Genomic DNA, 16,307 nt, shown 5'->3' on the forward strand with positions numbered 1-16,307 from the left:
TCCTGCATCCAGGGGATGTCCTAGCGTCCATAGACATCAAGGACGCCTATCTTCACATTCCCATTTTCGCAGGACATCAGCGTTTTCTACGCTTTTCCGTAGAGGAGAACCACTATCAGTTTGTGGCGTTACCTTTCGGTCTCGCCACGGCTCCGCGGGTCTTCACAAAAGTGTTGGCCCCAATGTTGGCACTTCTGCGCCAAAGAGGTATATCGATTCTAGGTTACCTAGACGATCTTCTGCTTCATGCAGAGTCTCCTCAGACCTTGCTACAAAACATAGAAATTACTATGATTTCTTTACAGGAATTCGGGTGGCTGGTGAACCAGCAAAAGTCTTTTCTGGTTCCCACCCAGAGGCTCGAATATCTGGGTCTAATTCTAGACACAGTCAGGACAAGAGTGTTTCTTCCGGTAGGGAAACTTCGAAAGATTCAATCAGCAGTCCAGTTGTTACTGTCCAACAGCTGGTCTTCCCTTCGGACTTGCATGAGGGTTCTGGGGTTGATGGTGGCTTCATTCGAAGCAGTCCCATTTGCCCAGTCCCATACCCGAATTCTTCAGCAAGAGATTCTCCTCAGATGGAATCGGAATCCGGAATCCCTGGACAATCAGATACGATTGAGCAAACAGACCAGAGAGTCTCTGGTTTGGTGGCTTCGGTCTCCAATGCTCAGCCAGGGAAAGTCATTTCTGCCAATATATTGGACGATAATGACCACGGATGCCAGTCTATCCGGATGGGGAGGAATTCTCGGTCAATTATCTGCCCAGGGACTTTGGTCCCCGGAAGAATCCAGATTACCGATAAATGTATTGGAACTGAGAGCGATCAGACTTTGTCTGATTCACTGGACCGAGCAGCTCCAGGGCAGCCCGGTTCGGATCCAGTCGGACAATACCACGGCCGTGGCTTATGTCAATCACCAGGGGGGCACCAAGAGTGTCCGAGCGGCCAAAGAAGTGGCTTGCATTCTTCGCTGGGCGGAACGATTTGTTCCAGCAATCTCTGCGGTGTTCATTCCGGGGGTGGAGAATTGGCAGGCAGATTATCTCAGCCGTCAGACCCTGGATCAGGGGGAATGGTCCCTCCATCCAGACGTTTTCCACCAGTTGTGCCTACGGTGGGGCACCCCGGATGTGGATCTGTTGGCATCACGATTCAACAGGAAAGTTCAGAGATTCGTGGCTCGCTCCCGCGATCCTCTAGCAGAAACCGCAGATGCACTGATCGCCCCGTGGGGGCAATACCAGCTAATATATGCCTTCCCTACTCTCGCGTTACTGCCAAGACTTCTTCGCAGGGTAGAGGAGGAAGGAATCCCAGTAATCCTGGTAGCTCCGGACTGGCCTCGTCGAGCTTGGTACGCCGACATGGTCAGACTGGTGGCGGACGTCCCGTGGAGACTTCCTCTCAGAGAGGATCTACTGTCTCAGGGACCGATCCTCCATCCTGCTTTACGATCGCTGGCTTTAATGGCCTGGCTATTGAGACCCAGGTGCTGAAGGACAAAGGTTTGTCAGCTTCAGTTATTCCTACTCTAGTTGAAGCAAGGAAAGCGACTTCCAGAAAGATTTATCATCGCACATGGAAGTCCTACATTGCATGGTGTGAACCTTTGGGGTTCCGTCCTCGGTCTTATTCGATTAGTCGAATATTGGCTTTTCTGCAACAAGGGGTTGAGCAGAAACTGGCCTTGAGTACTATCAAGGGTCAGGTCTCAGCATTAGCCATCTTCTTTCAGAAGCCTTTGGCTACTCATTCCTTGGTGCGGAATTTCATCCAGGGGGTGCGACATCTGGCTCCGCCAGTGCACGCGCCGTTACCCCCCTGGGATCTTAATTTAGTGTGTCGGTTCTTCAGAAACCTCCCTTTGAAGATATTAGGGAGATTCCTCTACCCACGTTGTCCCAGAAGGTGGCCTTCTTGGTGGCTATTACTTCTGCACGCAGGGTGTCAGAACTGGCCGCATTATCTTGTCGTTCACCATATCTGGTGGTTCATAGAGATAAGGTGGTTCTTCGTCCGAATCCATCCTTCCTACCAAAAGTAGTTTCAGAATTTCATCTGAATGAAGAAATTGTATTACCTTCCCTGTGTCCTAAGCCCAGTCATCCTCGGGAATTTGCTTTGCACTCCTTGGATGTGGTCCGGGCGATCAGGGTATACTTGAAAACGACAGACTCGTTTCGCAAGACGGATTCACTTTTTGTGATCCCAGATGGACCCAAAAAGGGGTTGCCTGCATCTGCCGCGACCATTTCCAGATGGATCAGACAGACGGTAGTGCAGGCTTATTCTATTAAGGGTCAGGAGCCCCCGTTCCCTGTTAAGGCGCACTCCACTCGGGCACTTAGTGCGTCATGGGCCTTTCGCCATCAGGCGTCAGTGGTCCAGGTGTGCAAGGCGGCTACCTGGTCGTCGGTGCATACCTTCTCTAAACATTATAAAGTTGATGTTATGGCATCGTCTGATGCCTCATTTGGCCGCAAGGTTCTGCAGGCCGCAATTTGAGGAGACCAGTGGTCTACCTCCGAGGGTTTTTTCCGTTGGAAAATTTTTCTTTAGTCTCATTCTTTGTTTATAATGAGCCTTTAAAACTTCTAGTTTGGCACCGGTTGGGCCTACTAGATTGGATTTGATTTTGTCAATCCCACCCCTCATTTGTGGCACTGCTTCTGGATGTCCCAGCTCTTGAGAATCAAGAAGACTACGTCTGTCAATGAGCGATAAAAATGGATTTTTGTAAGAACTTACCGTAAAATCCTTTTCTCTTAAGCTCATTGACAGACGTAGTACCCGCCCCTCTATCATTGAGTTGGGTTGGGTTAATTTCTCTGTACTGCTTTAAACAGAACTGATTCCCTGTAGCAGAGAGAGGGAGGATATACCCTCAGGGACTGCCCCCTAGGGTGGAGCCAGAACGTTTTGTCATTCTGCCTAGTCCTACTCCTGCGGAGACAACATAACCCAGCTCTTGAGAATCAAGAAGACTACGTCTGTCAATGAGCTTAAGAGAAAAGGATTTTACGGTAAGTTCTTACAAAAATCCATTTTTTTGGTTGTAACATGACAAAATGTGGAAAATTTTAGGGGTATGAATACTTTTTCAAGGCACTAAGTATAAAAATAATTCCAGTACCAGGGAGTCTGTTCACGCCAAGTGAAGGGCTCCTGGCCAGGATCCACTTTCATATTACGGTGTATTTTTGGCACAACTTGACCCTTTGTTCCCTTTTCAAGGATATCCTTTATATCCAGACATTCCGACTTAAGGATATACAATTTATTTATCAAGGTAATTCTGCAAAGAGGATAAAAATAACTTGGGACTGGAAAATATGTCTGCATATCCACCCTCTGTCAGGATTTTATTGCAGTCTGTGCCCCTGCTGGGGAGATTTGCACTTTCTATTTTGTCTTGGTGACCATTGGTATCCATCTCCATAGCACAAGGGAGATGTATCCTCACTTCCCATTGCATGTTCGGGGCAGGAAGTATAGGGAAATTTCCCCAACAGGATATTGATGGCAATAAATAACCTGACTTTTTTTTTTTTTTTTTGGGTAATTCTTTCCTTCTGTATCCAAAACTTTTAAAAAAATTGGTTATATGTGCACTTTAAATAACTGGATTACATTTTTGGGTACATAACATATGCATTAGTCATAAATTAGACAAATTATATAAACCGTATTTTTCATATGCAATATCACTAGATATTTTTACCACTTTGTGACCACAATACACAGTTTTAACCACTTGCCGCTAGCGCCACCTGCAGGCACTGCTACGTACTGGTATAATCCCTTGATCACGGCACTCGGCATCTGGCCGCTGTTCGCTGCTGGGATATCATGTAATCGCCAGTGTTGGTCATGTAACCTAAAAGTAATTAGTTCTAGTTACTAGTTACTTCTCCCAAAAAGTAACCGAGTTAGTGACTGAGTTACATCAGTAAAAAAGTAACTAATTACCAGGGAAAGTAACTATTGCGTTAAAAAAAAATCAAATATGTAAAATAACTTGTATGCGTGGTATTTAGCGGTACCTGAGTGGCATTTGCTGAGTGGCATTTGCTGAGTGGCATTTGCTGAGTGTGGCACTGTGGTACCTGCGTGGTACACAGCCGGTGTATAGGGTGGGTGGGTAGCTGTATTTGGGGGTCAGTGGGTGTATAGGATGGGTGGGTAGCTGTATTTGGGGGTCAGTGGGTGTATAGGGTGGGTGGGTAGGTGTATTTGGGGGTCAGTGGGTGTATAGGGTGGGTGGGTAGGTGTATTTGGGGGTCAGTGGGTGTATAGGGTGGGTGGGTAGGTGTATATAGGGATAGGGGTCAGTGGGTGTATAGGGTGGTTGGGTAGGTGTATATAGGGGTCAGTGGGTGTATAGGGTGGCTGGTGGGGGTTTGGGTCCTGAGTCCTCCTGTCTGTGACTGAGTTTTGTTTTTTCTACCTGTTGTGCTGCTGGCTGGCTGGCTGGCTGGTGGTGGTGGTGGTGGCTGGCGGCTGCTGGTGGTGGCTGGGTGGTGGTGTGTGGCCTGCCCAGGCACACTGGGGTCCATCTGGCTCTGTCCTCCTCCTCCAGGCCTGTGCTGCTGCCTCTCTCTCTCTCTCATCGACTGAGGCCAGTGCTGCGGACAGCGCCAGCCTCGGTCATAGAGAGGAGGAGGAATTACACTACTGCCATCTAGTGGCGGTAGATGTAATTGCGATAGCGCGGCCAAAGTAATTTCAACGGGATTACCATGAGGGGACGAGTAATCAGTTAGATTACTCATTACCCTCTAAAGTAACTGCGTTAAGTAACGCCGTTTACTTAAACGCAGTTACTTCCATCACTGGTAATCGCTTTAACCAGTCATAGAGATTACATGTAAACAAAACGGTCATGAATGGCTCCTATTCATTTCTACTTGCTTACTATTGTGATGCAGTGATTGGCCAAAAGCTATCATATGGTACCTGGCACCCTGTACCATGTGATTAGCTATAGCCAATTACAAAGACCATTTATGACAGTTAAAACTAATGCTTATAACAGTGATCATCACTGTTATGAGCAATAACAGTGTTAAAAAATTCCCTAATTTACCCCTCCAGAGTAGTACAGTGTCACTATGGTGAAACTTTTCAGTTAATTTTTTGTTTATATAGCAAAAAAAAAAAAACCCAGTGGTGATTAAATACCACAAAAAAGCTCTGTGTGCGAAAAAAAAATTATATAAACTTAATTTGCGTAAAGTGTTGCATGACAGCGCAATTGCCAGTTAACCTCCCCGGCGGTATTCCTGAGTGTGGCACGTGGTTAACTTTCAGTACCAAAAGCAGTAACACTGAGCCACACTCGGGATTACCCCAGAAGCACACTCGCCTTCCATGCGATCCCCCGATGTCTTCCCCCGCCGTCCTCACACTCTCTCCCCGCTCTCTGCTTGGTAGATGCCGGCACTTGCCTTTCTGGTTCTCTTCCCTGCGAGCGTTGCAACGCAGGGGGGTGGAACCGGCGGGAAATTAAAAAAAATATCAAATCACTTAACTTTTTTTTTTTTTTTTGTACAGGTGGCTCAGCTGGTACAATTCCTTATAGAGAATTATGCGCTTATCTTTGAACAAGATGCTTCCTTTCTGTTCAGCAAACACAAACAGCAAGATTCCGGAAGTACCGATGACTTGGCAGGTAAATTAACGCTCAACATGTTAGAGATGTGCCATTCATATTATGAAAACTGAAAGTGATTGGATGTTTTCTACCATTTAGTAATTTCTAAGTTTTAAAAATAAAATAAGGAACTTGGCAATGGACATTAAACTTTTAATATATTGATAGCACTGACCCCCCCCCCCCCCCCCCCCGCAGGGACTGCTGGATATTGACTCTGCAAGCTCCCCTGGTTACCAACACATGGTTATATTTAGATAAAGTTCCTGAATCCCTCCTTGCTCCTGTTGGCTCTTGACAGAAATAAACAGTCTGGTGGTGTTTTTTTTTGTTGTTGGTAATTTTGTAATAGGGATAGGACAGGTATCACTAAATGGCGGACAGACCCAGCTAATGTCTCATCCGGACCCCTGCAGTCCCACCCTTTTAGAGTCGTTCTACCCACAGCCATCACCACGGCCATTCTCAGAGAGCCAACAGCTGGAGGCAGGACAGCAATGGACAGGGGGGGGTTTATTGGTTGCGAGGCTACAGGGAGGTCATCGCACAAATATGTGATTCAGACCTCTGCTGGAAGAATATTTTACTGACTGGACCTTTGTGAATTTTAATTCAATACCCCTGGGATAGGAGAAGGGAATAGTGGGATACTCCAACTAACTATTCACATAGATGAGGACTTCTATCTTCAGAACTACTTTAGTGATCAAGAACAGCAAGACTGTTAATCCACACTGCTACAACTGTAGATGGGGTTAAGTGTCTTGCTCTCTTTACTCTGACAAGACGACTTGGTGATTGATATCTTATCTTCAGGACACACTCACTAGCATCCCCTCTTAGCTGACACCCATCTACTGATTATCCTAGGAGCAGTGGTGGCCCCCCCTCAGGTCAGGCCTCTTGGCACGAGTTTCTGTACTGCAGAGACAGATCCTCCAGTGTCTCCCCTCTGTCAGCTTCCCTGGACCTCTGGGTTTAGCTCCTCTTGGCTACACTTTCGGCCCTCAGGACGACCCTCTGAGGCCACATAGCATCTCTACAGAGGAGGAGGCAGCCGCCCCCTCCCTCCGGGACTCTGCTCCCCAACGAAAGACCTCAAGCCCATGTGCTCCCTCTGCCCATGCTCCCATGACTTTCCCTCTGCCAATCGTCAGGACTGTATCAAAAGCCCATGCACCCTTTCATCAGGTTTCCTCCCACTATCCAACGTGCCTCCCTATTGGACCAGTGTGAAACACTCTAGACAGAATGCGCACAATGAGCAGACCTCCCTAACAAATCCTGCCCTCTGGTAGCCAGAGAACAATACAGATTTACCTGCAGCCCCTCTGGTAAGCAGACAGAGCTCAAAACTATACTTCCTCACAAGCACCTACCTAAGAGGGTGCTACATATAAATAAAAAGCTGTAAATAAACCTAAAAGAAGACCTTACTGACCTCTGTAGCTGCGTGCACTGAGAAGCAATTCATTCTCAATTTTCCCAAGAAATCCAAATAAGCCTTTAAAGCCCAAATTAACGCTCAGTTTAAATTGGCTAATAACATTCCGGGTGCATCAAGACAAGTGTTCAATGCCAGTGAAGTTGAAAAGCCTGTCCCCAGCCAGCATTCTGCAGAAAGGGACCTTTGCTCTCCATTGGGAAGTGGTGAACTCTCCGCAATGATCAGTTACTTCCCCTGATAAGTCTGAGCTGGAGCTCTCCAATCAACAGCGAGTGTTGCACAGCTGTATGTCTGACTCAGTAGGTGGCTGGTCTGACCTCTGTAGAGAGACTACTGCTTTCCCAGAAAAAGCAAGTGTCCTATACTCTGTAGCTGCTGGCAGAAGGCAGCCTTTTCTACCCAGGCTTTAGAATCTTGCAGGTTCTTATTATCATCCACTTTCCTGGGCTTTGGTTCTAGAACAGATCAACTGGCACCCTGGCTGGGTGCCTCCATTGACGGAGGCTCCTAGTGCTTCCAGAGGGCTCCAAGCACTCCACCAGACACCATAAACACCTCGGACCTGAAGAACCGACGCAGCTTGGTTGGGATCTCGCCATCTCCTACCCACCCTGGACTTGGGACAAGGCTCCAGGTTCCAGTGGGTGAACCTCTTTCCCCAGAGAGTGAAGCAGGAACAGGAACAAGCTCTTACAAGAGCTTAGTGATTATTCAAGGGAGTATGAAGAGCATAGGAATCCCTTGTAGCAGATTCCTCCAATAAGAGACAGGACTCTAGATTGAGGATGAAGTAGAACTCTAGGTTTAATGGTACAGCTGCTCTTTTATACAGTTTTCCCCCACAAGGTTATCACCCAGGTGGACCTTGTGGGGAACAGGACATGAAATTCACAATCCAATAAAAAAAGTTTTACACTCAGTCACCTCCATACAGTATACACAATCCCTCCCCTCTGCCTGATTACATTATCATATGCAGATGAAATTTTATACAGAAACAGAATTAACCTGAACTAATTATCTAGCCACCTGGACCGAACAATGTGAGGTCGTTAACATTTAACAATGGGACAGGCAGACTTAACACAATACACATAACGCCTCAATAGACAGACAATAGGACAAGACTGCCAATGACAGTCTGTCCGTCTCCTACATTGAAGTACATGAAATAAACATCTATGTATTACTATGATTATTTAGGTGTCAGACTTCATGGCAACAGGCTATAGGTCTCAAAGTGTAAAGTGGGATTAAATCTTCATATTTCTTGAGAGATATTGTTGATAAATATTACTCTCCCATTTGAAGTTATCCGAACCATTTTCTTGGTGTCCCTTAAGTATCTGTCTTTCTCTGCCAGTGATGGTGAGTTCCATCACAGGTTCCATCTGCTGTAGGACACAATACAAGCTAAAGGATGTAACCACAGCATATGACAGGTATCCTCAAACTACGGCCCCCTTTTTTAAGAAGCAAAAGGGTGGATGTAAACTGTAGCTAAAGAGACCTGCAAGCTTAGTCTAACAGATAAACCTAAAATTTCCTCTGCTATTAACGAAGGGCGAGTTAGAGCGGTGTTTTTCACTTGTTTACCCTGAAGGAACTCCTAAAATTTTTAGTTCTTGGGGGAACTCTTTTATAGACCAATTCATTGGGGTTGAAAGGCAAATCTGCCTAACTGGTGGTCAATGAGAAGAATGCCTCACTTACATTGGTGGTCCAAATTCCTCCCTTACAGGCAGCTAAAAGAGAATTGGTTTCATGCAGTGGCCTTGGTTCTGGACCTATGCAGGCACAATCAAGAGGTCCATCAGCCAAAGCTCAAGGAATCCCTTTCAACCTCTGGAGGAAGCCAAGGATTCAACGGAATCTTGGTTGAGAATAACTGTGGTAGAGTCTAGTGCAAAAAAGTGTGGCAGTGTCTAGTGCAGGGTTTCTCAATCAGGGTTCCATGGAACCCAGGGGGTTCCTCCTCAGGTTGTTAGGTGGATCTTTGAGCAATTTTTGCCTCTCAGATAAGTTCCCACAGACATCATTGATCTTTTTAGCTATCTGTAAGGAGATAATTCTTTCCAATGACTGCAAGTGTAAGGGGCATTCTTCCTGCTGATTATCACTCATGTATCATAAGTAGTAGTTAAAATAATTTTCTGGTCTCAAGGAACCCCTGCTAGAAATTACTATAAGGGTTCCTCTGCATTGAAAATGTTGAAAAAGGCTAGGCTAGAGGATGGAACCACAGCATGTGTGGTGTGAGAAGCAGATGGGAAGATTATGCCAAAGGCCCTAGTTCTGCAAGAGATTAAAGTTTGGAGGAAACCCTTTTTTTACCCAAGAGGAACCCCTAAAATAATTTTAAGTTCTTTAGGAACCCTGCAAAACTGCTTCTTACATTGGTGGCCAATGGGAAGAATGCCTCCTTATGGTCCAAATGCCACCCTTACAGACAGCTAAAAAAGTAATTGGTGTCGTGCTACTGGATTTGTATAGAGGCATTGGTCCTGAAACATTGGGGTCAATAAGGCAAAGCTCAGAGAACCCCTAGCAACCTCTACAGCCGGAGTCTCAAAACTTTCTATAAACAAAGAGCCAGTTTAATATGCTTCAGACTTTAGGGGGCTGGTGGGAGTAGAAAATGCACTGGCATCAGTGGGAGTGAAAAATGTCCAATCTTTAAAATTAGGGGAAATATTAGTGCTCCCTCGTTGGTGTCAGTAGGAGGAAAAGTGCCTCCTTATTGGTGTAAGTGGGAGGAACAGTGCCCCATCTTTGGTGTCAGTGGGAAGAATAGTGCCTCATTGTTGGTCTTAGTGGGAGAAATAGTGCCCCAAGGGCCAGACAAAGACAAGCAAAGGGCTGCATTTGGCCTCCAGGCCAAAGTTTGGAAACCGCTTCTCTACAGCAACTCTAGGAATCCTTGGAAACCTAGTTGAGAATGTCTGTGCTAGAGTCTAGTAGAAAAAGTGAATAAGTGCCTCCTTATTGGTGTCAGTGGGAAGAATAGTGCCTCATTGTGGGTGTTAATGGGAGAAATAGTGCCCCAAGAGCCAGACAAAGGCAAGCAAAGAGCCGCATTTGGCCTCCAGGCCAAAGTTTGGAAACCGCTTCTCTACAGCAACTCTAGGAATCCTTGGAAACCTAGTTGAGAATGTCTGTGCTAGAGTCTAGTAGAAAAAGTGAATGTAAAAAAAAATGCACAAAAACTGAAAATAAATATTTGAATTTACTCCAAAAGCAATCATGACATTAGTATAATTCTGACACAACCTATTTTTAACAGATATACACATGATCCAACGGCAAGATTCCTCCGATGAGCTTGAATTTGCAGCTTCAGACTTGGACAAGTCAGAATCAAACCTGCTGAAAGATGAAGACGTATTGTTTGATGAGTCTTTGCTGCTACAGGAAAGGGAGGACTGGGACCTTTTTAGTGAAATATCTGCCTGCTACCTGAACAAAACAAAGATGGATATCTTGAACTGCGTGGATTCAGCATGCTGCCTTAGTCCTGCTCGGGACCGATGCTCTTCAGAACCAAGCGTATGTCATAGTTCTAGACTTACAGTCCAGGGTCATGAACCAGTAGCTCGCCAGTCTAGTTGTGATGCCACTATTGTACACAGTCACCTGGATTATATCAATCAGATGAAGCAGTTACAGCTAGAAGGTCAGAACCTGCTACGTGAAGATCTGGCTCCTAGTGTGAAAAACACACAATATGGTTTTTGGAAGTCCACCCAAACAAAGACCAACGCCAAAGAGAAAAGTTCTCAATTGATAAACCCTTCCAAAACATCAAGTTTTTCAAGCCTTTCTTCAGCAACCACCTCTCCTTCTGCTTCTTCCCTGAGTTCTCTAGACAGCGCCTTCTCTTGCTCAGAGTCAACAGTGTTCAATTCAAGCGATGTTGCCTCCTTACCATTTATGTTTGGAACATCAGCTAGACTAAACACAATATCCCCAGAAATTACCAGAAAGAAATTAAGAGAGTGGCACCTACCTCTATCTACTCTCTTCGGGACAAACTCTTGTGACCTAGACTCATGGGAGATGCAATGGGAATCCAAGGAGCAAAAACATTTAAAAGAAATGGAGAAAGGCAACAGTGTGGGTCCAAGCCAAGGTGGCATTCATAATGAATGTTTGGACAAGGAATCCAGTCAACATTTCAGTTACTCTGGCAAAGACAGTGTCGCATATTTACAGAAGCCAAAATTCAAATTTAGCCACGTCCAAACTGAATCCCTTTCCGAAAATGGGACTTGTATTCATAAGGAGATCTCCGTGAAGCAAATTGAAATTAAAAAAGGAGAGTCCTCCAAACACGAGAGGCCCCAAGAAGCCACAGTGGCTTTCTATGCCTCTCCGAACATCATGCCCATAACTAATCTTAGTGACCAAAATCTGATTGAGGATTCCTGCAGTCCGGATGGTCAAATCACAAAGCTCAAAATACCTCAGACTGTCTTCTATGGCCAAAACGCCCCATTGGTACTGCATTCCGTTTCCAGAAAGCAACACCCGGAGGTAGAAAAACCCCAATGGCAAACACAGCTCACACATGTAGTCCGAAGGAGCTCTGCAAATGATATAGTAACTAAAAATGGGGATTTATCTTCGGCCTTTACAGACAAAGAAGTCACGAGCAAACAAGAACATGAAGCTCAATCCACCAAAGAAACCCAACTTCCTAAAAGTCACACCAAGTCTATCACAACTTTCAGTCAGACAATTCGTATCATCTTACCATCCTCTGTGAAGAACACAGTGCGGGAATATTTTAAGCACGGGGACCCCAAATCTTCCGCTTCTCATGACGTCATTGTGACAAATAATGTGGTCCAGGAGAAAACTGCAAACTCACAGGGTACAGAAGACCACCCAGGGACATAGAAGCAGGAATGTTCGAACGGAGAGTCTTTTGTATAAAGCGAGTGACAAACATTTATGAAATATATTGTATAGGATGCAAGATAATGCAAGAAAAGAATATATTGTAAAACATTTTCGATGTGAAGAGTCTGGTTGTATAAAGCTTTCGCACATGTAAAGGTTTTTTTTGTAAACTTCAAGGAATTTAATGATTTTTAAGTTAATTTTAAATGACTACATTTTTATGCCTGGGAAGGTTCTCATTTATCGAAGTCATGTTATGATGCTCTGTTTAGTAGGTGTTGGCCCGATTCAAATGTACCTGTTCTAGAAATTTGAAGACCTTTCACCACTCAAGTTTTTAACTCAGTTCTGATGAGTGTTAGGAACATACCCCAGTATTTATAGCCACACTATTTATTCAACTACCATAATCAAATCACCATGGAATGTGTCAACGCAGATGTTGATTGTCCAAGAACAGGATGGGAAGTGTGAGGGAAACCATACTGATTGTTTAATGGAAATAGGACATTATGGTGCCCATCATGTCCTAGTTCTATAATCCAATCAGAATGGTGCCATGAATTCTAGGTGTTCAAGTATCATAAACAAATTACCATGGAATGTGTCAAGGGCAAGGCAGATGTTGATTGTCCAAGAACAGGATGGGAAGTGTGAGGGAAACCATACTGATTGTATTATGGAAATAGGACATGATGGTGCCCATCATGTCCTTGTTCTATAATCCAATCAGAATGGTGCCATGAATTCTAGGTGTTAAGTATCCTAATCGAATCACCATGGAATGGGTCAAGGCAGATGTTGATTGTCCAAGAACAGGATAGGAGGTGTAGGGGCTTCATACTGATTGGATTATGAAACTAGGACCTGATGCTGCCCATCATGTCCTTGTTCTATAATGCAATCAGTATGGTGCCCTGAATTCTAGGTGGTAAAGCTGAACTCCAGACAGTTAAATACATACATGGGAGTTGTTTTTTTCTGCCAAAGTATTTGTATTCTGTCCAACCAGGCCTGTCGTTTGCACAGCTCAGATTGGTAAGGGAACCTGGTCTTTGTCTTCTACAGTTTCACTTAGCACAGCTGTCTCCAAAATGCAGGCGGGGGGCCAGATGCGGCCTTTACTTTTATGCGGCCCTTGGGGCAATATTTCATCCTCTGACACAAACATTGGGGCATAATCCCTCCACTCACACCAATAAAGGTACACAGTTCCTCCCCGTGACACCAATGAGGGGGGACAGTTCCTCCCCGTGACACCAATGAGGGGGGACAGTTCCTCCCCGTGACACCAATGAGGGGGGACAGTTCCTCCCCGTGACACCAATGAGGGGGGACAGTTCCTCCCCGTGACACCAATGAGGGGGGACAGTTCCTCCCCGTGACACCAATGAGGGGGGACAGTTCCTCCCCGTGACACCAATGAGGGGGGACAGTTCCTCCCCGTGACACCAATGAGGGGGGACAGTTCCTCCCCGTGACACCAATGAGGGGGGACAGTTCCTCCCCGTGACACCAATGATGGGGGACAGTTCGTCCCCGTGACACCAATGATGGGGGACAGTTCGTCCCCGTGACACCAATGATGGGGGACAGTTTCTCCCCGTGACACCAATGATGGGGGACAGTTCCTCCCCGTGACACCAATGATGGGGGACAGTTCCTCCCCGTGACACCAATGATGGGGGACAGTTCCTCTCACTGACACCAAAGATGGGGCATTGTTTACTCCCACTGGTACCGGACATTTTCTATTTCCAGTCTGGCCCCCCTAAAGTCTGTAGGACAGTAAACTGGCCCTTTGTTTAGAAAGTTTAGAGATCCCTGGTATCCACCATCACTTTGTGACTGGTTGACTGGACAGTGAAAGGAGAAGCAACAGACTGATGAGCTAATTAATTTCTGTCACACTGCCCTTACCTCCAATCAGCACAGCTTTTTGAATTGCAGCACACCTGACTGGCTCCTTGTGCCCCTCCCTACCCTTGAGCTCTACTATAGAGGAACTACAGGAGGCTGATACCAAGTCAGATCCAGGTACTTTCTGCTTGCAATTCAAATACATTTAATGGTACATTAATTATGACAGAGCAGATTTTTTTATCTGCATGGAGTTCAGCTTTAATTGGTTACATGGATAAAGGTGACTCGATTATGGAAATAGAACAAAGGTAGTTTCACGTCATGTTCTTGGACAATCAGCATCGGACTTGACACATTTCATGACACTATGGTGATTGGAATTCTTTCTTATGGCCACATAGTCTCTGTCTATAAAAATGAACAGGCGTATGCTGGGAGAGGAAGACCGGGGCCAAGGTAACCAAGTAAGCCAGTCCACCATAGGAAATACCCCCAATCTTCACCAGCTTCCAGCAAGCACTTTTCATTTCTAGTAGGAGACATGATGGAGTTAGAGAGACAGCTGGCATTGTAGATCCTGTAGGAAATGTGCCAACTTATCCCCCCCACAGGCAAGATGATATAAAATATTAAACCGCAAAAAATGGTAGAGAGTTGTAATTAATTTTCTGTTGTGCAGACTGTAATTATTTTAAGACCACATAGCCAATTGCAACCAAATTCATTCTATAAATTATCTAAGCAGTTCCTTTGAATATTTTTATTTCCCCAAGTGGCACATGCATTACATATTTTTATTGTATTACTTTTTAAATACCAAGTTCTCTCCTTATGCAACAGTTTGGTGAATAGACGAGCAGACCAAATGTATAAATGGTTGAGTTAAAGTTATAGAAATCGAAATTTGGTCAGAACGACCACAACAGCTTTCATTATTCTAGTCATGTCCTAGCAGTTCTCTAACAGGAAAGGTCGTGGACTAGGGTTACTTTCTCCAACCTAGTTAGTTGCCATGTGAGGTGGCCATTTGTTTCATTGTTTCCGCTCCTGGTTTGATGGGTTGACAAGGTAATTGGGATGCCTGTCAGAGATTGTATGTATGTTTTTTAAATATTTCTGGTGATCCTGCTATACTGTGTACCATGAACACTCCAGATGCCACCCTATTTTTGCCAGTCCCCCTTTGGTTGCTAGGACTCTGACACAGCAGTCAACAATGCTGTGGCCTGACTGCCTGTGCCCCAGCAACCAAAGATGCAGAGCATCATTGGTTTCTAGGACACAGGCAGCTGGCCTGTACATTGGTTGCACCATAAAAACCAATGACGCTGTGCAGCCCAGCCGCCAGCATCCTAGCAACCAGCTCTGTAATGCTGCCCAATGTTACTGAGCTGCAGTTAGGACAGTTTGTTTTGGTGATCCTGCTATACTGTGTCCCATGGACGCTCCAGATGCCAGCCCATTTTTTCCAGTACTCCTTTGGTTGCTAGGACAGAGGCGGCTGGGCTATTTAATGTTAATGGCTGTCGTAGTGCAGGCGGCCACCTGCACCATAAAAAACAATGATGCAGTCGCCAGCATCCTAGCAACCACCTCTGTAATGCTGCAATGAGGATTGAGTGTATGGTTTGGTGATCCTGATATACTGCGTCCAAAGGACGCTTAAGAAGCTAACCCATTTTTGCCAGCTCCTCTTGGTTGCTAGGACTCTGGCACAATAACCAATAATACTGTAGGCCAGAAACTATTGTCTTAGCAACTCATTGGTTGCTAGGATGCTGGTGGCGGGGCCACACCGCGTCATTGTTATTGTGCAGGCGGCCACCTGCACCATTAAAACCATTGACACTGTCCAGCCCAGCAGCAAGCATCCTAGTAAACAGTCCAGTAATGCTGCCCTGTGTATACAGAGCAACTTTAGTAATCTTCAGTAAGGATGGAGTATCTGGTATGGACACTCCGACCTCACTGTCACATCCAACCAAATGCCACCTGTAATGGCCATCTCAATTTGCCCCATTGGCGCCACACTCCTGGGGAAAGAACCAACGGAGTGTGAATTTATCTGTTCCCTCCGAGTTCAGCCTTAATATACACATGCATCTATTGCTCTATGGGTGAAACACTACAAAGACTAGCAAGTAGAAATTACAATAAAATGGATGAAAAATGAATGTTAATGAAGCATGTAGGTGATTTGAAAGAATTTAGCATGTTTTAACGTATACATTGGTACTACTTGATGAATGGCAGAGTTAAAGGAAAAGTGCACTTTAAAACAAAGTGAATTTATCCTTTTTGGCCCTCATTTTCTGACCTAACTTAAACCACCCATTTCCACCACAAATGCATACTTACCTTTGATGCGATGGCTGCAGCTCAACCATTTGTTTACATCCAGCCTGCAAGCCTTAGCTGTCCTGCACATACATT

The 16,307-nt window shown here is 45.3% G+C and overlaps 1 protein-coding gene across 3 annotated transcripts in view; it reads left to right on the forward strand.

Moving 5' to 3' along the window:
* Positions 1-12,618, forward strand: part of LOC309559669 (rho GTPase-activating protein 20-like) — a 126,132-nt gene extending 113,514 nt beyond the window's left edge. For all 3 annotated transcript variants that reach the window (XM_082263048.1, XM_082263050.1, XM_082263049.1), the window contains exons 14-15: positions 5,563-5,680; positions 10,393-12,618. In XM_082263048.1, coding sequence (XP_082119174.1) covers positions 5,563-5,680; positions 10,393-12,008 — 1,734 coding nt within the window. In that variant the 3' untranslated portion in view covers positions 12,009-12,618. The remainder of the gene's footprint in view (positions 1-5,562; positions 5,681-10,392) is intronic.
* The last annotated feature ends 3,689 nt before the right edge of the window (positions 12,619-16,307 follow it).

The sequence above is a fragment of the Pelophylax lessonae genome (genome assembly GCF_965119305.1).
Source record: "Pelophylax lessonae genome assembly, chromosome: 7".
In the NCBI taxonomy this organism is placed as follows: Eukaryota; Metazoa; Chordata; class Amphibia; order Anura; family Ranidae; genus Pelophylax; species Pelophylax lessonae.